Source organism: Oncorhynchus keta, chromosome 14 (genome assembly GCF_023373465.1).
Source record: "Oncorhynchus keta strain PuntledgeMale-10-30-2019 chromosome 14, Oket_V2, whole genome shotgun sequence".
Classification (NCBI taxonomy): Eukaryota; Metazoa; Chordata; class Actinopteri; order Salmoniformes; family Salmonidae; genus Oncorhynchus; species Oncorhynchus keta.
This window is the reverse complement of record NC_068434.1, coordinates 36,492,623-36,516,483: the sequence shown is the minus strand read 5'-3', so window position 1 is coordinate 36,516,483 and position 23,861 is coordinate 36,492,623. Positions and strand designations below refer to the sequence as shown.

General features: G+C 42.7%; 1 protein-coding gene across 2 annotated transcripts in view; it reads right to left on the bottom strand.

Annotated features, from left to right (window-relative positions):
• Positions 1 to 23,861, bottom strand: part of LOC118393350 (single-stranded DNA-binding protein 2) — a 96,395-nt gene that overhangs the window by 46,681 nt on the left and 25,853 nt on the right. The window contains exons 1-4 of one of the 2 annotated variants that reach the window (XM_052461687.1): positions 7,678 to 7,867; positions 6,349 to 6,421; positions 4,506 to 4,567; positions 4,052 to 4,136 (exon numbers count right to left, since the gene is read on the bottom strand). In XM_052461687.1, coding sequence (XP_052317647.1) covers positions 4,052 to 4,136; positions 4,506 to 4,567; positions 6,349 to 6,421; positions 7,678 to 7,724 — 267 coding nt within the window. In that variant the 5' untranslated portion in view covers positions 7,725 to 7,867. Of the gene's footprint in view, positions 1 to 4,051; positions 4,137 to 4,505; positions 4,568 to 6,348; positions 6,422 to 7,677; positions 7,868 to 23,861 lie in introns of those variants that run through there. The other variant, XM_035785946.2, reaches the window with a different exon arrangement.

Sequence of the window (23,861 nt, the reverse complement as noted above, 5' to 3'; positions counted from 1 at the left end):
TCAATCCAATTGAGCATCTGCGGGAGGAGATGGAACGAGCTAGAGATCCACTCCCAGCCATCTTGACACAACTGTGGGAAGCATTGGAGTCAAAATGGGCCAGAAACCCAGTGGAACGCTTTCGATACCTTGTAAAGTCCATGCCCCGACGAACAGGCTGTTCTGAGGGCATAACGGGGAGCAACTAAATATTAGGAAGGTGTTCCTAAGGTTTTGTACACTCGGTGTAAATTGGCATTCCAGCAACTTTGAGGAAAAACTGTTATATCAGCGTTGTTCCTGTTGTTCACACGCGTATCTGCCCTGTCATTGGCTAGAATGTCCCCTCCAGATCCTGCCCTCTCCCGCCTGCCTTCTGCCTTTCTGGACATGTATTCCCATTGTTAGAGCGGTCAGTCCAGTATCTTGTCAATATATAGATAATCTGATCACTATCACTAGCTAACAGGGAAAAATAGCTACATAGCTAACTCGATTCTTACATGTACTACTAAAGTTAAAAAGCATTGGATTGGTGTAAACATGGGCGTGAGAAAGTTTCCTTCATCCTTATTTTTGCTCCAGTCTCAGAGCTATTCTTTTTAAATCCAAGTCACAATGAGACTGACTTAATCTTTTAAACTTAATCCATCGCCTTATGTATTACTGCCCCCCAGTTGAAAGTATTGACATCCCAAAAAACTATACAACAGAAATGGCTCCTAGCCTCCCACACATGCTTTCCGCCCCTAACACTAAACGTGAAAATAAAAATATAAAAACTAAAGAGAAATAGTTTTATACAACTAAAAATAAATTGAAACGAGCAAATACAGTGTGAAAACGAACTGAAACTAAACTGAATTTGAAATAAAAAATAAAATCCCAAAACTATTATAACCTTGTTTGAAAGACAGAAGCAATATTCTGTGAGTTAGCTTCTAATTGGTCCATTTCCGAAATGATTGAAATAATGTAAAAATAGCTTGTTTTGATGACCGTGTCCCTCCTCGAATGAAATTTGCTCATTTAGCATGGAGAAGGCAATTTAAAAAGCACTTAGCAGAACTGTAAACGTTGTTTCCCCGGCTGAAACACCCAGACTGAAGATGAAATCAATACAGCAGGACTCTTCATTCATCACTACTTCTTCCCTCACTTTTCCCTGGAGTTCCTGGAATACCAGCTCACATCAGACACATAATGTATACACTCACACACACAGTTGCGCATGCAAGCACAACACATACACACACAGATAATACAATAGTATAGTAATACAGATGGAGATCAACGCCTTGACACCATGGAATGAGCTGAGCACAGGAAGTATCTTTAAAGAATTGACTCAACTCTCTCTATCCATCTACCTCCCGAAAAGTAATTAGCTATCTGAAAAGAATTACCACAAATATGCTTGATTACATCTTCATCAGCCTCAAAGTCAGACGATTGAAACAAATGATGAACCGCATCAAATCAAGGTGTTTTCCTTTTTCAATAACGCCGACCCTAATGGTCTCCCTAGCTCTGTTAATTGAGCTGTGTAAAGTAGCTACAGTATCTGTGTGGTAGATTGGTTCTGATTGGATCTCACAATCACCGTTAATTGAAAGTGACCCTGGCTAATTACAACCCACAGATTACATCCAGAAGAAGAACATGGACAAATTTGTGCCAATTATTTTGCTCACCACATGCATGCCTGTACTTAATTGATGCATTTACTGAAAGTAATAGAAGAAGCTGAAATTGTGGAGTTTTCTAACGATTAGTTGTTGCCAGTAATTGTGTTTCTCTCTATGAAGTTATGTAGTTAGACTGTGTGTGGTGTTGTTACCAGTAAGATTTCGAGGAGGCAGGATGAAGAGGGAATAGGAAAGATGGATTCCTCTCTTCCTTCCATTCCTTCCCTCTTTCTGTGACTCAGATTCATGCTGCCACTGTCCAGCCCCCCTTCTCCATCTCCCTCCCACTTTCTCTCTTCGTAGCTCTCTCCCTTTCTATTCCCCACTCTCCCCCCTCATTGTCTCTCCCTCACCCTCCAATTTCCATTCCTCACTCTCTCACTCCCCCCACCCCACCATTCTCTCTCTCAGGGCTCAGAGGTCGGGCCGCCCTCCAGCGCTCCTCTCCCCAGAGCCACGATGACATCACAGCGCTGCTGCTTCGTTTCCCAGGAGCCTATTCACCACACATCATCACCAGAATCAGCATCATCTTCCTGCACACACAAATACACGCACACCTCTTCCACCTCACACTGTGCACCGTGACCCCACCTCCCTATCTGCCTCCAACTACACTGAGAGGGGGTCTGTGGGGGGAGTAGTTGCCCACTAGGCCTGCAGCGAGAGAGAGAGAGGAGAAAGCAAAAAGCTACGACCTGTGAACTCTCAACAATGTGTCTCAATAAACCACGCCACACAAAATCTGATGAGTCAGACTGGCTCCAGAGAAAGAACAACAACTTCAAAAAGCAGGAGACACCTCCACCTCTACCTCTACCTCTACCTCTACCTCTACCTCTACCTCTACCTCTACCTCCACCTCCACCTCCACCTCCACCTCCACATTCCTACTAATCTGCATGCCAGTTATGATTTTCATATGCACATTGTCGTGGAATAGTTTCATTTAATTTACAATAAAGTTGTCATCTCAAAATCAATGTCCTGTGGTTAATCCATCTAAATGAAAATGATACAAATGTAAAAGTACATTTTATTGCCATTGCCAATATGTAAAAATAGCCCACATAAAGCCAATAAATAAAAACATTGCAGCCAGCCAGGTAGAAAATATCCTGATAAAAATAAATATCCTATAAATCACATTGGCTATGCATGGTCTGCCTGAAACGAACTTGAAACATTGTATCAACTATTAACTTGGGTCCTGCCTGAAGCTGGTGCTAGCAAACTTGCAAAATTGTATAAAATATTCTGGGCCCTCAGTTTCCTGCACCAGTGAGCTCCAGACAGACCGACATAGCTGTAGGCTATTTGCGCAAGGATAAGAAGTAATCAGGTAGCCTTTTTTTTATGACATTTCCATCATCAGAGCATAACATTGTTTCCCCTTTCATGCTGACTGGTTATCAAAAGGGAGAGAGTTGGAAATATTTTTCAAATAGGCTACGTTAAGGAACTATTGTCATTCTCAATGGATGTAAAAACAGACTTGGTAAACTTGCTTTTAGAGGCAAAGAAAAAATTGCTGTGAGAAGTTCCACAGTTTCACAGGCTCCTGAGTGGCGCAGCGGTCTAAGGCACTCAGTAGTAGAGGTCTCACTACAGACCCTGGTTCAATTCCAGGCTGTATCACAACTGGCCGTGATTTGGAGTCCCATAGGGCGGCGCACAATTGGCCCAGCGTCGTCCGGGTTAGGCTGTCATTGTAAATAAGAATTTGTTCTTAACTGACTTGCCTAGTTAAATAAAGTTTAAATAAATAAATAAATATTTATTTAAGTAATGGTGAGTTAAGACAATCCGAAATAGTATCAGATCCCCAAATGGGCACATTTATGAGCCTACAGGTAGCCCAGGTAGCCTAGGCCTAGTTCTATGCGTAATCAAGTGCGTGTTCCAACTCAAGATTGACAGGAGCGCTCCAAACAAAAGACAATTAATAAATTGACAACTGGTAAATGGGAATGAAATAAACCAAAATGTTTTCCTCACAAGTTTAGCATAGATTGTGCACTCTGCAAACAATGTGTCCACTCCTAGAATGAAAAACGGTAAGACTGTAATAATAATATAATAAACGCATTAACATATATGACCGTAACCAAACAAACATTGTAGATTAGAAATGATGGGAATTAACGGTAAATGTGTGCCATCCCCGGGGCCTCCACAATGGATTAGTCCACTCAGAGAGGCTTGAATCAGACAGGTGTACCAGGGAGCCTACATTCAGCCGCTAAACTCCTATACATTGTACATCTATTGAAAAATACTGGCAGAACACTGGTTAGCACCAGTGTAAGGCAGCAGTAGGCACCAGTGTGGGACAGCAGTGGTTGAGGACGGGGTGAGGTAATGTAATGTTGATGGTGACTCACATAGTCATGGAAGGCCTTGGCCTCACTGGAGTGCTCACATGTTTCTCTCCTCTCTGGGGCTGCACAGTACAGGTCCCAGAACACACTGAGGCACAGGGAAGGCAAGGGGAGGTTAGATACATAGAGGTTCTAAACAAACAAAAATAACAATATCTTTATCAGTAGCAACGTTATCATTCTGATTATTCCAGAATGTTACCAGGGCCCGTATTCACAAAGCATCTCAGAGTAGGAGTAGAATAGCCAGGTCCCCATGTCCATTCATTATAATCTAAAAGGGAAAACTGATTCCAGATCAGCACTCCTACTCTGAGAAGTTGTTTTTTTATACAGGCCCAGTAAGGTCGATTGATAAGTCATTGTCATTTAAAACTAGTTGTAATAGACAAGAGAGGAGGATGAAGATAAAGGAGAGGGTGAGGGAATGGAGTGAAGGATGTAGTACTGTACTCACCACCACCAAGAGTGGAGGAACCCTGGGGGCTCTCCTAATGTGATGTTCTTCTCCCATCGGATCTACCCAAGAGACAGACAGAGAGAGAGGGAGAGATAGAGAGGTTTCAAAGGTAAATAATGTGTCAGGTGTAGACCCCATTGTACTGCAACTGAAGTCCTCAAGTATGTGTGTGTGTGTGTGTGTGTGTGTGTGTGTGTGTGTGTGTGTGTGTGTGTGTGTGTGTGTGTGTGTGTGTGTGTGTGTGTGTGTGTGTGTGTGTGTGTGTGTGTGTGTGTGTGTGCACGTGTGTATCGTGTACTTTAAACCTGACAGAGCCCATTGTTAGTTGTGGGGCTGTTCTTAAAGACATGTACCAACCTGAGAGGCCAATCTGTCCTTTGTACAGGCCACACACGGTGAACCCTGAAACACTACTGTGTTTGCTTTGCCCCATCACTATCTTTCTTTTGCTCTGTCTCTCTCTCTCTCTCTTTCAAACCTTAGCATGCCATCTCCTGTGCCTCCACACAAGGTCAATGCAAGCAGTAACATCATCCTCTGGACAAAACCTGATTTATGGACACACATACACAGGAGAGCATGCACACTTACGCACACACACACACACACACACACACACACACACACACACACACACACACACACACACACACACACACACACACACACACACACACACACACACACACACACACACACACACACAGTAAAACCATGTGATTGAGTGGTGGTGTAGAGTGGATGTCTACGGAAACTGTACACAATGGGGCGACTGTCATGGTATTGTTTAGGCTGGCTCTGAGAGTGACATCACCCTGCTGTAGAAGGTTTATAGCATGACTCAACTCCCCTGTTAACCTGACTTTCCGATCCTTCTCTCTGTCAGTCTATCTCTACTTAGTTGAGGAGCCTATTTGAAATAAACAACTACAGTCATAGCGTGAACATTCTGTTCATCGTAGCCAATGTTTGACAGCATCAACAGTGAACAGTGAGCACCATCCAACTAACCCATGTTCCCTCGGCAGCAGAAGAAGTGGTCTGTCTGTATTTGGCCAATCTGAGGTTGGGTTGTGGTTGTGTTGGGTCTCTGGGTCTCAGCCTGGAGGTGTCAACAGACGTGCGTGGTAAACACAGCTCTATGGAGTGGCTAACAGCTATTTAAATCCTTGTTCCACTCCTGCCCTCTACTCCAGTAGGAGCCATGGTGGGTTGGGTAGTGTAGGGGGATGGGGGGGACGGCTGTGTTTACACACATCCCTCTTTCAGCTAATGTGCTCGGCTCCCACACTCAAACACACCGCCTCCCTCTCTTCTCCTTTCATCTCCACCATCTCCGGAAGACAGACGGAGTGATATGCCATGGGATGCCAGAGAGGAAAGGGTGTATGTATTTGTGTTTGTCCGTGTGAGGGGGGAGAGGGGGGTGGAGCCAGCTGATGCATCCTCTATCGCTTTTTTCTTTCGCATTTTAATTTAGAGTGATTTGGAGAAAATTGCTGGTTTCAACTTTCATACCTCCTTACCTGCATACACACAGAGACACAGAGAGAAACCTGCCAGCTAGGTGGTCTATCGTAACTCTCTGGGCTGATCCCAGTAATGGAGGCTAAATACTGAACCCCCTACTGCCCTGCCAGCTCAGCACTCCTCACTAATTCAATTACACACACACACACACACACACACACACACACACACACACACACACACACACACACACACACACACACACACACACACACACACACACACACACACACACACACACACACACACACACTGCATAGGAGGCAGAATCAGCCCTGCTCTAGGAGAGTGGACACACACACACACTTACCTCTGAGAGGAAGGTCTGTGCTGACTTCTGTGCCCCTACGTGCAGCAGGTACTCATACACATAGAGAGCTAACCTGCACAGAGAAACATAAGGATAACATGTTAGTAGGATGATTACCAGAGTAAAGTAGTGTGGCCACACCAGGCTGTGTCAAGTGCATAACACAATTCGACCTATCCTGTTCAATTCCAACCATTTCAACTTTGGGCCATATGAGACAGAGCTTCTATACCCTCGACAGACTCTGCTAAAGCTGAAAACACACAGGCAGTAGAAGAACAAACAGCATGCTGAGATGAGTTGGCACAGAGGGAACACACAGGAAATGCCTCTGTTTTACCCCAGGCACTCTATCCCCCCCCCAAAACACTGTGCTTTTCCCACACTGGGAATTCATTACACACTTGATTCATTCATTAATTCTTTACTCTGTACTGCTCTGTTGATCAAACTAACTTGGAGGGCAGGCAGGTGGTCTACCTGATCCACAGATACAAGATATCCATTGATCTGTCAGGGATCAATGCAGGATCAGTCAGTCTCTTAACAGTACAATTCAGGCTTGGCTGGGTCTCGGGAGTTACAGAACCATAGAAACATGGATTCAGTCTAGAGCAGCGGTCTTAAACATAAGGCCAGTGGGCTGGATCCGTCAGCCAGCCCATTCAATCCAGCCTGTGGGGGGTTTGAGGAAAAAAATTAAATAAACATTTATACATCTTTTTACGGATAAAAACTATCCCAATTGACAATGAAATGACTCAAACCAATGTCCATAAATGAAAGCGCCCACTGCCGCCATGGTAGAGAGCGAGGTTCTTGTCAACATAATGCAACCATCTTTTTGGCTGCTGAAAATGGTACACAGCCTCATCTGGATGTGTCCAAAGTTCAGCATTCACCTTCTGTCAAGCCGTCTACGCATACAGTTTGACGCATACGTTCGATAAATCCAACGTTATGCACCACACAGAACATACCGCCACTGCCTCTGCAACGCAACGCTGCAAGGCAAACGCACTGTTCCATTGGAAATTAATGTACTTCTGATGTCCCGAAATGCAAAAACACCGTCGGTGTGATCGAGGCGTAAGTCCGGCAAGACATATACGTTTTTCGTGATCAGTTAGGTTCAAAGAAGAATCATCAATCAGAAGAAGTGTAGTTAGTGAAAATGGAAATCTTTTTAGCAGCAATGGTGGATAAAAACATGGAAATATGTTTCCAGAATGTGGGGTATTTTGGACTTAGAGCCTCTTCACACTTACTACACTTTTCGTAAAAAAAAAACGTTGGCTAGACAAATGACTCAAATGTGAACTTGCGTACTTGCTTACGTCTCGACGTCCGCTACCTCCGGAGGTAACGCAAGACATCGCCCGACATTTGCCCTCCTTGAAGCAGACAGAAAAGTAAACAGAATTGTCTCGTTGAGTCAACACTCCTACAGTATAAATGGTAATAGCAGAGCAATGTTTTTGAAACAGCTGAAATGTACAGCATGTTCAATTCTGAAATTGTTGCCGTATCGGCCGGCTGCACTGAGCCACACAGTGGTGTAAGTGTTGGGTATAGGCCTACGCAGGTATACGCCATATACCCACTTATTATTTCAGTGGGCATTGCCTACACCCACTTCTTAATCCCCACTGATATTTATCAAAGTAGTGGAGGTATACGCCCGTATCAATTAATAGGGTTGATGGAACAGATCGTAATGTTTAGCTTAATGTTGATAAACTATTATTTTTTCACATTTTAGGCGCAGCAATGTATACACCGCAGTAGGCCTACGTGTGAAAGTTCCAAAATGCAATTTGCGAGAAAATACTGTTCTAAAATGCAAGCGGTTTCATGGACAGAGATGGACATATCCGTGAGAAAGCGGGTGGATTTAGAGATGCAACAACTATCATGGGTTGCTAATATGATTCGAATAATGCCTTCGGCTGCTAGGCAATGAAAGAAAGTTGAAAGAAAACCAATAGAACAGGAGAACGCATATGAGTAAGTCTATAAAAATGATTGCCTCCACGTTTCTATGGTGGGACTTTGGCTATAGGCTACTTTGTCACAAGGTAAGACATGACTCATAATATAAAGTAAAATGTCTATGTTTCAAACTATTAAGGAACAGGAAAAATAGATTGCCGCTAATGATAGGCCTAACTGTTTTCAGGTAGATGGAAAGGCTTTCCCAAAAACCTTCTCTATTATATGTTAACTAGCTACAATGTAGCCAATGCCTACCTGCCAGAATGATCTCATGATGATGATCATTTGCATCAATCAGAGTCCTAGGTGCCTGCATACTTGAAAGGCTACTCTTAAAAAAATGTAAATTCTCCCAGACTTCAAAAGTGGTCTCCTGATGTGGATTAATTTGAATGTAACCACTTATCCAGGCACCATTACACGACTGGAGCCACGTAAAACTATGGAAGCCCATCCCCACCACCAAAAATATGTCAAATGGGATATATTTTTTCATTTTTAACATTGTGGTGATTTCAGGAGGTGGTGGGGATGTTTCCTGGGGCCCAGAGTTTTTCCTAATCTGGTAGCTCCTTAGACTCTCCTTCATGTCTCGTAGTGGGAATAGAGCCTTAGAAGTTCACTTGACTTTTCTCCCTGGTGAGGGTAGTATGAAAGCTCACCAGCTCTCTGGATGTGTCCCAAATGGCACCCTATTCCTTTTATAGTGCACTACTTTTGACCAGAGCCCTGTATGCCCAGGTCAAAAGTAATGCACTAATAAAGGGAAAAGGGTGCCATTTTGGGTGCATCCTGTGTCTGTGCCCTGCCATGCAGCTTAGCAGGCAGCAGCATAGCGTCTCCTCAGTGTAGACGAACATCTCAGACTGGGACAAAAATAAACCCTCCAGACACCTCTAGTCTACCTCTCTGAATATGATGGACTGCACATCTCTCCAGACTGTCTCTCTGTGCCTCTTGCCCTCGCTCGCTTTCTCCACCTCTCTTCGCCTCTTTCCCTCACCTCTCTCTAAATCTCTCTTTTTCTCTCTGCCTCTTTCCCCTTGCTCTCTCTCCAATTCTCTCATCTATCTTGTCTTTCTCTTGAGAGGCCTTGTGTTTAATGATGAAGGGATGAGGTATGAAAGGAGAGCACAAGGAGCAACACAGTGTCTGCAGCAGGCGGCGGAGTGGCGTGATGTTTAACCACAGAGAAGACAGAGCTTTTCACAGGGACAAGGTTAACGCAACGACGTTCCATGAATAAAACATGGCGATGTTCTTAAGGCTGCGTCTCTTTCTATCTCTGTCTGTCTGTCAGTACAATACAATATACTTTATTGATCATTTACACGGATATTCATTTTGTGAAGTCAGCATACAAATACACAGACAAAAACATAAAACATGCAGTACGGAAAACTTGAAAGTTAGTACACAAGTCACACATATTAATGTCTCCGCGGCCTACTGTCCGACCGTATATTGGTCCCTGCATCTGGCCTATGTCCCACTGTTCGGCCTAATGGCCATAGGCATGAAACCTCTCTCTCTCTCTCTGAAATATGATGGGTAATCAATATTACGCTGTGACTCTACTGTGTGGCCCTAAGAGACACATCTGCCCATTGACACAAGATGACAGAGAGGAGACAAGAGGAGAAGAGAAGGAAGAAAACCAAGGAAAGAGAGAAGAGATTTTAAAAAAGGATAGGAGAGATCTGGAGAGGTGAAGAGACGAGTGGGGAGAAAGGGAGATGAAAGGAACAAGAAGAGGAGAAAAGGCTAAGTATAAAGAGGTGCTAATTCCCACAGCGGTGTTTCTACTGACCTAAGAAACGCAGGTTTAAATGCGCTGAGGCTTGGCAAAAATATACCTATAAATCACACTTATTAAAATGGCCCTGTCTGTTCCTCCATTATTGTGTGGAGCTCTCTCTCTCAATTCATTTCACAGGGGTTTTGTTGGCAAGGGAAAAATGTTCACATTGCCAAAGCAAGTGAAAAAAACGATCAACTTTAGTGAGAAGACACAAAACAATGACATACTTTGAATTTTCTAGTAAATATTGCACTCAAAAAGGTTTAAAAAAGATAGACATTTCAAAATGTTATATTAGCAGCAATTTACAGTGTTTTAGCAATGTGCAAATAGTTGTAGTACGAATAGTAGGGGAAGATAAATAAACAGATAAAATATTGGTGGTATTTACAATGTTGCTCCAGTGGTGCCCTTTTCTCAACGGGCCACAACTGTTGCTGCTGTGATTGCACACTGTGGTATTTCGCCTAACAGATATGGGAGTTTATCAATGTTTGATTTGTTTTCATTTTCTGGGGTCTTTGTGCTCTGTGGGAAATATGTATCTGTAATGTTGTCATACATTTGGTACGAGTTTAGGAAGTGAAGCTCAGTTTCCACTTCATTTTATGGGCAATGGGCACATCGCCTGTTTTCTCTCGAGAGCCAGAGGCGGCCTCTCTCAATAGCAAGGCTATGCTCACGCAGTCTGTACATATTCAAGAGCTATGGGTCTTAATTGTGGGTCAGTCACAGTGGTCAGGTACACTGTGTACTCTTTGTTCAAGGCCAGATAGCATTCCAATATGGTCAGGTTTTTTTCCACCCTCTCGCTCTATATCACACACACACACACACACACACACACACACACACACACACACACACACACACCAGTGGCGGTCGGTGCCGGTTAAGATCAGAGAGGACACTTTTTTTTTATGACCGTGGCATTATTTCTATTACAGCATTTTGGGTCATTTATATTCCATTCACACAGCTCAATGTAACATTTACAGGTTCAGGATATTAAACAAACTTTCCCTATACCCATCATGAGGTTGCTACAACCTAGCCTACGAATGAAAGTATACAACTTAGGTGCATAGGTCAAGAGAAAAATTTGAGTCATCAAGGTGACAGACAGTGACACATTCCATACCGCCTTGCACACTATTGCCTGCATCTAGCTGATACAGGGTGTAATCATTAGTCCAAACAGTTGTAAACAAGAGTTTCTATTGGCAAATTCAGGTATGTTTATCCCACACACACAGTTCACTTTCAAAGCAGCCACATAAGAACAGGATGATCACTTTGCTCATTGTATAATTCCGTCTCGCATCTATAACTACGCACTCTCGTTCTCTCACCTTCTACCTTCACTTGTGGACTTCAGTACTGTGCTTAGCTCCATCCCATTTTTATAAGTCTTTGCTGATGTCCAAGCATACCCATACCATGATGCAGTGACCAGCATGCTTGAAAATAAGTAGGCAGTTACCATGATGTGATGTGTTGGATTTGCCCAAAACATAAAGCTTTGCATTGAGGCCAAAAAGTGTATTCCTTTGCCTTGTTTTGTTTTTCAGTATTACTTTAGTGACTTGTTGCATACAGGATGCATGTTTTAGAATATTTATATGCTGTGTATTTTCATTCTTATTTTCACTCTGTCATTTAGGTAATTATTGGGGAGTCAGAACCATGTTGTTAAACCATTTTCAGTTCTCTGTAGCTTTTTTAAAATCACCACTGGCCTCATGGTGACATCCCTGAGCAGTTTCTTTCCTGTCCTGCAGCTCAGTTCAGAAGGACGACTGCATCTTTGTTGTGTCTGGGTGGTTTAAAACATCATCCACAAAATAATTATTAACCTGACCATGCTTGAAGAGATATTCAATGTCTGATTTGCTATTGTTACCCATCTACCAATCACTGCCCTTCTTTAAATCAAATCACATTTTATTTGTCACATGCGCCGAATACAATGCTTACTTACAAGCGCTTAACTTATTTGGGACTGTGGAGCAGTATTGAGTAGTTTGAATAAATAAGGTGCCCAGAGTAAACTGCCTGCTACTCAGGCCCAAAAGCTAGAATATGCATATAATTAGTAAATTTTGATAGAAACCACTCTGAAGTTTCTAAAACTGTTTGAATGATGTCTTGTGAGTATAACAGAACTCATATGGCATGCAAAAACCTGAGAAGAAAAATCCATCCAGGAAGTGGGAAATCTGAGGTTTGTAGTTTTTCAAGTGATAGCCTATCCAATATACAGTGTCTATGGGGTCATATTGCACTTCCTAAGGCTTCCACTAGATGGTAACAGTCTTTACAATGTTGTTTCAGGCTTCTACTATGAAGGGGGAGCGAATAAGAGCTGTTTGAATCAGCGGACTGGCAGAATGACATGAGCTAAGTTATGCACGCGGCTCATAATCATCCTAAAGATTGATTGTATACATCGTCTGACATGTTTCTACGAAGTGTAATGGAACGGTTTTGACTTTGTCTGAACTAAGTGCCCACGCCTTGTGAATTTGGATTTGTGAACTAAATGCGCGAACAAAAAGGAGGTATTTGGACATAAATGATGGACTTTATCGAACAAAACAAACATTTATTGTGGAACTGGGATTCTTGGGAGTGCATTCCGATGAAGATCATCAAAGGTAAGTGAATACTTCATAACTGTCACGTTCTGTCCATCGTTCGTATGTGTTTTCCTTGTTTTAGTGTTGGTCAGGACGTGAGCTGGGTGGGCATTCTATGTTGTGTGTCTGGTTTGTCTATTTCTATGTTTGGCCTGATATGGTTCTCAATCAGAGGCAGGTGTTAGTCATTGTCTCTGATTGGGAACCATATTTAGGTAGCCTGTTTTGTGTTGGGTTTTGTGGGTGATTGTTCTTGTCTCTGTGTTTGCACCAGATAGGACTGTTTACGTTTTCACTTTTCTTGTTTTGTATAGTCTGTTCATGTATAGTCGTCTTTATTAAAAACATGAATAACCACCACGCTGCATTTTGGTCCGCCTCTCTTTCACCAGAAGAAAACCCTTACAGAATCACCCACCAACCAAGGACCAAGCGGCGTGGTAAACAGAGGCAGCAGGAGAAGCGACTGGTGCAACAGGTGCAACAGCAGCAGCAGCAAAGGCAGCAGCAGGAGAAGCAACAGAGGCAGCAGCAGCAGTGGGAGAGGCTGCACTATTTGGATAAATGGACTTGGGAGGAGATCCTTGACGGAAAAGGTTTTTGACATAAAGATTAACTTTATCGAACAAAACACACATTGTCTAACATGGAGTCTTGGGAGTGCCATCCGGTGAAGATCAAAGATTAGTGATTCATTTTAACGCTATTTCTGTGTTACAATGGGGCAAAAAGTATTTAGTCAGCCACCAATTGTGCAAGTTCTCCCACTTAAAAAAATGAGAGGCCTGTGATTTTCATCATAGGTACACTTCAACTATGACAGACAAAATTAGAAAAAAAAATCCAGAAAATCACATTGTATGATTTTTTATGAATTTATTTGCAAATTATGGTGGAAAATAAGTATTTGGTCACCTACAAACAAGCAAGATTTCTGGCTCTCACAGACCTGTAACTTCTTCTTTAAGAGGCTCCTCTGTCCTCCATTCGTTACCTGTATTAATGGCACCTGTTTGTACTTGTTATCAGTATAAAAGACACCTGTCCACAATCTCAAACAGTCACACTCCAAACTCCACTATGGCCAAGACCAAAGAGCTGTCAAAGGACACCAGAAACAAAATTGTAGACCTGCACCAGGCTGGGAAGACTGAATCTGCAATAGGTAAGCAGCTTGGTTTGAAGAAATCAACTGTGGGAGCAATTATTAGGAAATGGAAGACATACAAGACCACTGATAATCTCCCTCGATCTGGGGCTCCACGCAAGATCTCGTATGTATGTATGCATGTATGTATGACTTTTTTAGGGGGTACATAATATTAAAGGTTAAGGCCAGCATCCCAGAACATCCTCTTCACTGTTGACGTTGAGACTGGTGTTTTGCGTGTACTACTTCAAGTAGTACTTGATGATCCGATAAATGGTTGATTTATGTGCAATCTTACTGGCAGCAATATCCTTGCCTGTGAAGCCCTTTTTTGCAAAGCAATGATGACGGCACGTGTTTCCTTGCAGGTAACCATGGTTGACAATGATTCCAAGCACCACCCTCCGTTTGAAAGCTTCCAGTCTGTTATTCTAACTCAATCAGCATGACAGAGTGATCTCCAGCCAGGGCTGAAATGCAGTGGAAATGCATTTTGGGGATTCAGTTCATTTGCATGGCAAAGAGGGACTTTGCAATTAATTGAAATTCATTTGATCACTCATCATAACATTCTGGAGTATATGCAAAGGTAGGGGGCAGCATTCAGAATTTTGGATGAAAAGCGTGCCCAAATTAAACTGACTGCTACTCAGGTCGACGATAGGATATGCATATAATTGGTAGATTTGGATAGAAAACACTCTAAAGTTTCCAAAATTGTAACAATAGTGTCTGTGAGCATAACAGAACTGATTTGGCAGGCAAAAACCTGAGAAAAATCCATTCAGGAAGTAGGATTTGTTTTTGTTTTGTAGTTTTCTATTCACTGCCATTACAGTATCCATTGACTTAGGACTCAAATTGCAGTTCCTATACCTTCCACTAGACGTCAACAGTCTTTAGAAATTGTTTCAGGCTTGTATTCTGAAAAATGAGGGAGTAAGAGCAGTCTGAATGAGTGGACCCTGCAGTGTCACAGAGCTTTTTCATGCGTGACCGAGAGAGTGCCTTTCTTGTTTACCTTTTATATTGACAACGTTATTGTCCGGCTTAAATATTATTGATTATTTAGGCTAAATACAACCTGAGGATTGAATATAAAAAGCGTTTGACATGTTTCTATGAACTTTACGGATACAATTTGAATTTGAGGTTTTTGGCTATAAAGAGAAACTTTAACAAACATTTATTGAGTAAATGAATGTCTTCTGAGTGCAACCATATGAAGATCAAAGGTAAGTGATTCATTTTATCTCTATTTCTGACTTGTGTAACTCTTCTACCTGGCTGGTTACTGTTTGTAATGATTTGTCTGCTGGGCGATGTTCTCAAATAATCGTAAGGTATGCTTTCGCCGTAAAGCCTTTTTGAAATCTGACACCGCGGTTGGATTCACAAGAAGTTCATCTTTAAACCTATGTGAAATACTTGTATGTTTTCTGAATTTTTATAATGAGTATTTCTGTATTTGAATTTGGCGCTCTGCAATTTCACTGGATTGTTGGCCAGGTGGGACGCTAATTTGTAAACATTTGTAGAATTTTCACTTTGAAATAATGGTGTAGATCAATGACAAAAAAAGCACAATTAAATCCATTTCAATCATACTTTTTCTAACGCAACAAAATAAAATCCAAGGGGGTGAATACTTAGAAACCCACTGGGCCTGTCAACTGGATGTGATAAAGGAAGCAAACACACCAAAAGCTCTTAGAATTACTCAATAAACTCCCAAAAATGACTAGCTCTCCTGACCTGATCTGTGAATGATTCAATAGGACCTGAAGAGCCAGAAGGAGGAAGTCAACAAAGCCAAATACTTTTCAATTGTATACACTAGGCCTATGATCGATCATAACAAAATATATTTTCTATTTTCAGTAGCATTTATCCTTGCTCTTGAAATTAGCCTATTGAAGACAAACTGTTATCTTTGTTTCCCACAGCAGCTGCACTAGCAATCTACTTTGACCAATCTGTGAAGCCAATGAGCTCCACCTTACATTAATCACGGTGAATCAGGATTGAAACAGGATCAAGTGTTTGTCTCGTCTATATGAGTGTGTGTGTGTACATGTGTGTGCGCGAGTGTGCGTGCATGCATGTGAGTGTGCATGCGTGTATGGGACATGGCCTCCTTCAAACTAAAGTATTGTCCTCAGCACTCACATCTAATTAAATTCATATGTTGGTAGCATGCTCCTCTGAGTCTACAGTAGTGCAGCAGAAGTCTCCAGGAGGCTCAGCAGCCAGGATCAGGCTAGCTGTAGCTTAATGAAGTCAGGGAGCTGAAATGCTGCTGATTCTCCATTTTCCCTTTTTCACTGAACAGCACTAAGAGAGGAGGAGATGAGAATTCTTGCTGTTTGGACAGACCTCAGCACCTGGGCCTGTGAAGTTACCCTACTTCATAGAATCAGCTTATGAGACCAGATCACTGCTGATCAATTTACTGCCACTGTAATCACACCTGGAGTTAGAAATCAAAAAAGACAATTCATTTGGCACTTAACTATTAAAGATGAAATGGACCAAAAGTCATTATGTTTCTGCTAGTGTATCAGCACCTGTGACACAACACAACATTGTCTGTAAGACATGCTCAATATGAGTGCAGGTGTACTGTATGGGTCAAACAGACTTGCAGCTACCCTTTGACCTTGTCCAGGAAACAAGCTGATTTGTCATAACACTCTTAGAAAAAAGGGTTCTAAAAGGGTTCTTCGGCTGTCCCCATAGGACACAAGATCATCATGCGTACCCGTATCCATACCCACACATGCAGTCAGAGCCAGCCCTAGCCTTTTGGGGGGGGCTACAGGTCATTTAGTTGGGTGTCCCCCTTCACCTTGCGAGCAAAACATTTTAGCAGCTCTCCTCTTGACAGCGGAGAGAACAAATATAAGTTTTAGAGTTCATTTCCTGCAATTCTACACATCATGTCATATGCATAGAGAAAGTGTTGCAGTTTTAAAGAAAGTTTGATGCAATTCTACACACTTTGCCATGGGGTGAAAAGAAATGTTTGCAGTTTTAATATGATATCTGATTGAGAGTGACTAACAAAATCAATGGGGACCACCTGCTTTCTACAAGTTTAGATAGCTGGTTAGATTAACTTACCAATCTAACAAAATGTTAGTTGACATTGAGTGTCTATCAGTGACTGACATAACAAGAGAACTGCTGATGCATAACCTAATAAAGAAATTGCACCTTGTGTATTCTACCATTCTAACTCTCAAAAGAATGTTGAGACCCCGACGGACGGTTGGACGGACAGACGGGGGGGTCTGACTGGTGCTGACTGGTGTTGGACAGAGAGGAATTGGATCCAGAGATGGAGAGAGAGTAAAACAAAGGAAGGGAGAGAATGACAACAAAGGAGAGAAAGAGAGATCCCAGTACCACAGCTGTAGTACAGCCTCCAAAAGGAGGATACAGCAGTTTCGGAATGGTGACAGTTAATCTTCCACAGATTTGCAACAGAGATGAAAGGTTCTGGTAAGGAGAGGGAGAAGGAGGTGGGGGGGATTAGAGGAAGAGAAGACAGACGGGGGTCTGAAGGAGGGGGTTAGTGGGTGAGCCACACAATTAATACTCCTGAGGTCTGGAAACGTTAATATTCTAATAGTGACGGATCTGACAGAACAAGCACCGGCCTAGCCAAGCACCCCTGCTGTGCCCTCCTTCTGCAAATTAACACAAACCCACACTGGAACAAGCAAAAGAGAAAAGTAGGCTCTTTCTCCTGCCTTTCTCCCAAATACACACTAGAAACACAAATACAAAGACCTTCAGGAGAATACAACGGATTGCATTTCTGCAGTATGGAAAATATGAATTTCCACATGAGTAGTAATTTCTGAGAAAGTAGTAAGAATGAGAGCGTGAATATGAGTTAAGACCAGAGCTGACACTTTTAAAGTACATATGGAGTTCAGTCAAAGGGTGTCTGTCTGGCAGACAAAAACATAATAAAAGTGAAAATGGGGTGTTAAAAATGTTGAAGGATGTGAACCTAAATCTGCTTAATATTTTTTTTCTTATCCCAGAGAACTCTCCTTGTCAATTGTGATTACACATTCTTCTGACCACAAATTTCTTATGGGCTTGAGTTCAAGGGCTTTGTGATGGCCACTCCAATACCTTGACATTGTTGTCCTTGAGCCATTTTGCTACAACTTTGGAAGTATGCTTGGGGTCATTGTCCATTTGGAAGACCCATTTGTGATCAAGCTTTAACTTACTGACTGATGTCTGGAGATGTTGCTTCAATATATCCACATAATTTCCTGCCTTCCATGCCTCATGGTGCCATTATGGCCAATCAGTTCTATTTTTGTTTCATCAGACCAGAGGACATTTCTCCAAAAAGTACGATCTTTGTCCCCATGTGCAGTTGCAAACCGTAGTCTGGCTTTTTCATGGCAGTTTTGGAGCAGTGGCTTCTTCCTTGCTGAGCGGCCTTTCAGGTTATGTCGATTATAGGACTCGTTTTTCTGTAGATATAGATACTTTTGTACCTGTTTCCTCCAGCATCTTCACAAGGTCCTTTGCTGTTGTTCTGGGATTGATTTGTACTTTTCGCATCAAAGTACGTTCATCTCTAGGAGACCAAACGCGTCTCATTCCTGAGCGGTATGACGGCTGCATGGTCCCATGGTGTTTATACTTGCGCACTATTATTTGTACAGATGAACGTGGTACCTTCAGGCGTTTGGATGAACCAGACTTGTGGAGGTCTACAATTTTTTTCTGAGGTCTTGGCTGATTTCTTTTGATTTTCCCATGATGTCAAGCAAAGAGGCACTGCATTTGAAGGTAGGCCTTGAAATACATCCACAGGTACACCTCCAATTGATTCAAATGTCAATTAGCCTATCGGAAGCTTCTAAAGCCAGGCACAGTCAACTTAGTGTATGTAAACTTCTGACCCACTGGAATTGTGATAGATTATTTCACTCTGTCTGTAAACAATTGTTGGAATAGATTCCTTGTGTCATGCACAACGTAGATGTCCTAACTGACTTTCCAAAACTATAGTTTGTTAACAAAAATTTGTGGAGTGGTTGAAAAACTAGTTTTTTTTTTAATTTTACCCCTTTTTCTCCCCAATTTCGTGGTATCCAATTGTTTTTAGTAGCTACTATCTTCTCTCATCGCTACAACTCCCGTACGGGCTCGAGAGAGACGAAGGTTGAAAGTGATGCGTCCTCCGATACACAACCCAACCAAGCCGCACTGCTTCTTAACACAGTGCGCATCCAACCCGGAAGCCAGCCGCACCAATGTGTCGGAGGAAACACCGTGCACCTGGCAGCCCTGGTTAGCGCGCACTGCGCCCGACCCACTACAGGAGTCGCTGGTGCGCGATAAGACAAGGAGATCCCTACCGGCCAAGCCCTCCCTAACCCGGACGATGCTAGGCCAATTGTGCTTCGCCCCACGGACCTGCCGGTCACGGCCGGTTACGACAGAGCCTGGGCGCGAACCCAGGGTCTCTGGTGGCACAGCGAAAAACCTGTTTTAATGACTCCAACCTAAGTGTATGTAAACTTCCGACTTCAACTGTGGGGATGACATCATCAATGCACTTATTGGTGAATCCAGTGACTGATGTGGTGTACTCCTCAGTGCCATCGGAGGAAACCCGGAACATATTCCAGTCTGTGCTAGCAAAACAGTTCTGTAGCTTAGCATCTGCTTCCTCTGACCACTTATTTTGATCTAGTCACTGGTGCTTCCTGCTTCAATTTTTGATTGTAAGCAGGAATTAGGAGGATAGAATTAAGGTCAGATTTGCCAAATGGAGGGCGAGGGAGAGCTTTGTACGCATCTGTGTGTGGAGTATAGGTGGTCCAGAGTTATTTTTCCTCTGGTTGCACATGTAACATGCTGATAGAAATCTGGTAAAACGGATTTAAGTTTCCCTACATTAAAGTCCCCAGCTACTAGGAGCGCCACCATTGGGTGAGAGTTTTCTTGTTTGCTTATGGCAGACTACAGCTCATTCAATGATGTCTTAGTGCCAGCCTCTGATTGTCGTGGTATGTAAACAGCTACAAAGAATACAGGTGAAAACTCTCTCGGTAGGTAGTGTGGTCTACAGCTTATCATGAGATACTCTACCTCAGGCGAGCAATAGCTCGAGACTTCCTTAGATATCATGGGGCCGCCCCCTGTTCTATTCTGCCGGTACATCGTATGACCACCCAGCTGTATGTTGAAAAACTAACATCTTATGCTTCAGAGTCGTACAGCCACGACTCTAAAGCATAAGATGTTACAGTTTTTCCATTTCCAGTTGGTAGTTTAATCTCCCGCGTAACTCGTCAATTTTATTGTCCAAAGATTGCACGTTTGCTAGCAGAATGGAAGGAAGTGAGAATTTATTCGATCGCCTACAAATTCTCAGAAGGCAGCCAGACCTTCACCCCCTCTTTCTCCGCCTCCCCTTCACGCAGATCACGGGGATCGGGGCCTGTTCCCGAGGAAGCAGTGTATCCTTCGCGTCAGGCTCATCAGTGTTGTGAAAGGGAAAAAAAGGATTCTGCTAGTCCGTGGTGAGTAATCGCAGTCCTGATATCTAGAAGTTATTTTCAGTCATAAGAGACGGTGGCGGCAACATTATGTACAAAATAAGTTAAAAAAACAAGTAACAAAACACAAATAAACAAACAAAAAAACACAATCGGCTGGGGGTGCGTAAAACCTCTACCATCCTCTACGGTGCTATATTACATCTGTAGGGTTATTATGAGCGTTTCAGCATGAAATATCCTGAACATTTCTTTTACACACTTTTATTTATTTTAATATGTCATGTCTTTTTTGGAAATGATTTGGGGCCAAGCAGGTGGCAGTTGTGAAAAAAGACAATTGTTGGAAGAGTTGCGGAATTAATTGAAAGTAATGCTTTCTTCATGTTTAGGTTATTTTCTCTTGAACAATATGGTCTATCCATTAGAAACTCATGGACAAAAAAATTAATACTACCATAGATTACCTGTAACTTTGTTAAATTACCGGTAGTTTTGCAACCCTAGTCAATAAACACACAAACAATGAGAGATGTAATAGTGAAATTAGAGAAGGACATGACTGTTATTAAATTGACACCACAACACAACTTTAGGGATAATCTCCTCTCCTCTGAGGCATCCCAAACCAGCATGAAGTAAACACCACAGACTGGGAAAGACTGGAGTGGCCCAGGGCCTTCAAGTCATTTACAGCCATGTGTGTGTTCCAAATAGCACCCTATTCCCTATACATTATAGTACACTACTTTTGACCAGGGACCATGGGGCTCTGGTCAAAAGTAGTGGTCGTCACAGGGAATAGGGTTCAATTTGGGACACACCCTTACACGGAACCCAAACCGGCTGCGCGCGTGCGCCATCGTGTGCTGCTACTGTGCATACATTTATTTTGCACCCCCACACCAAACGCGATCACGACACGCAGGTTAAAATATCAAAACAAACTCTGAACCAATTTAATTTGGGGGCAGGTCGAAAAGCATTAAACATGTATGGCAATTAGCTCGTAATATTATCTTGCACCTGCTAGCTAAAGTTAATGTGTCCTATTTAGATAGCTTGCTGTTGCTAGCTAATTTGTCCTTGGATATAGACATTGAGTTGTTATTTTATCTGAAATGCACAAGGACCTCTACTCTGACAATTAAACTACACATAAAACGGCCAACCGAATCGTTTAACTTAAACGGTGATCGCATCTAAACTTTCATTGTATTACCACGACAACCGGCAAAACAGTTAATCTTTCATTCACCCACGTGGGTATAACCAATGAGGAGATGACACGTAGGTACCTGCATCTATAAACCAATGAGGAGATGGGAGAGGTAGGACTTGCAGCGCAATCTGCGTCAGAAATAGGAATGAGTTCTATTTTAGCCCTTGGCGTCGCAGGATTTCTACATTTATTTTGCGACGCTCGCGCACTCAACGTGTCCGGTCTGGTCAGCATGTTAGAGAAAGGGATCAGGCTATAAAGGAGAGCAGCAATGAAAGTAGAGGACTGGATCAGGCTTTAAAAGGAGAGCTGAGCAGCGATGAAGGAATGAAGGGGGAACAGGGCTGAGGACGGAGTGCAGCCTTTGTGCTCAGCCAAAAATGTTGTCTGATTAATCAGAGCCCAGCAGCAGGGCTTTATGTCCCATTAAAAGGCTCAAAATGTCCTGACTTCATTCATAGAGGGGAGTATCAGCAGGGAAGAGGCTCTGCCAGATAGAGAGCAAAGTGGCAGAGAGGGAGAGGACAGGGGTATTGAGCTACAAGAAACAACCACAACTATAGAACCATTACAATGGTGAATCATTGATCTAATACACAGAGGGCTGCACAACAACCGTAAAACAACACCAACAACAACTGGTGAACGTATATACAGTGGGGGGGGGGAGTATCGAGTCAGCCACCAATTGTGCAAGTTCTCCCACTAAAAAAAGATGAGGCCTGTAATTTATCATAGGTACACTTCAACTATGACAGACAAAATTGGAGAAAATAATCCAGAAAATCACATTGTAGGATTTTTTATGAATTTATTTGCAAATTATGGTGGAAAATAAGTATTTGGTCACCTACAAACAAGCAAGATTTCTGGCTCTCACATACCTGTAACTTCTTCTTTAAGAGGCTCCTCTGTCCTCCACTCGTTACCTGTATTAATGGCACCTGTTTGTACTTGTTATCAGTATAAAAGACACCTGTCCACAATCTCAAACAGTCACACTCCAAACTCCACTATGGCCAAGACCAAAGAGCTGTCAAAGGACACCAGAAACAAAATTGTAGACCTGCACCAGGCTGGGAAGACTGAATCTGCAATAGGTAAGCAGCTTGGTTTGAAAAAAATCAACTGTGGGAGCAATTATTAGGAAATGGAAGACATACAAGACCACTGATAATTTCCCTCGATCTGGGGCTCCCCGTGGGGTCAAAATGATCACAAGAACGGTGAGCAAAAATCCCAGAACCACACGGGGGGACCTAGTGAATGACCTGCAGAGAGCTGGGACCAAAGTAACAAAGCCTACCATCAGTAACACACTACGCCGCCAGGGACTCAAATCCTGCAGTGCCAGACGTGTCCCCCTGCTTAAGCCAGTACATGTCCCTGAAGTTTACTAGAGAGCATTTGGATGATCCAGAAGAAGATTGGGAGAATGTCATATGGTCAGATGAAACCAAAATATAACTTTTTGGTAAAAACTCAACTCGTCGTGTTTGGAGGACAAAGAATGCTGAGTTGCATCCAAAGAACACCATACCTACTGTGAAGCATGGGGGTGGAAACATCATGCTTTGGGGCTGTTTTTCTGCAAAGGGACCAGGACGACTGATCCGTGTAAAGGAAAGAATGAATGGGGCCATGTATCGCGAGATTTTGAGTAAAAACCTCCTTCCATCAGCAAGGGCATTGAAGATGAAACGTGGCTGGGTCTTTCAGCATGACAATGATCCCAAACACAACGCCCGGGCAACGAAGGAGTGGCTTCGTAAGAAGCATTTCAAGGTCCTGGAGTGGCCTAGCCAGTCTCCAGATCAACCCCATAGAAAATCTTTGGATGGAGTTGAAAGTCCGTGTTGCCCAGCAACAGCCCCATAACATCACTGCTCTAGAGGAGATCTGCATGGAGGAATGGGCCAAAATACCAGCAACAGTGTGTGAAAACCTTGTGAAGACTTACAGGAAACATTTGACCTCTGTCATTGCCAACAAAGGGTATATAACAAAGTATTGAGATTTTGTTATTGACCAAATATTTATTTTCCACCATAATTTGCAAATAAATTCATTTAAAAAATCCTACAATGTGATCTTCTGGATTTGTTTCCTCTCATTTTGTCTGTCTGTACCTATGATGAAAATTACAGGCCTCTAATCTTTTTAA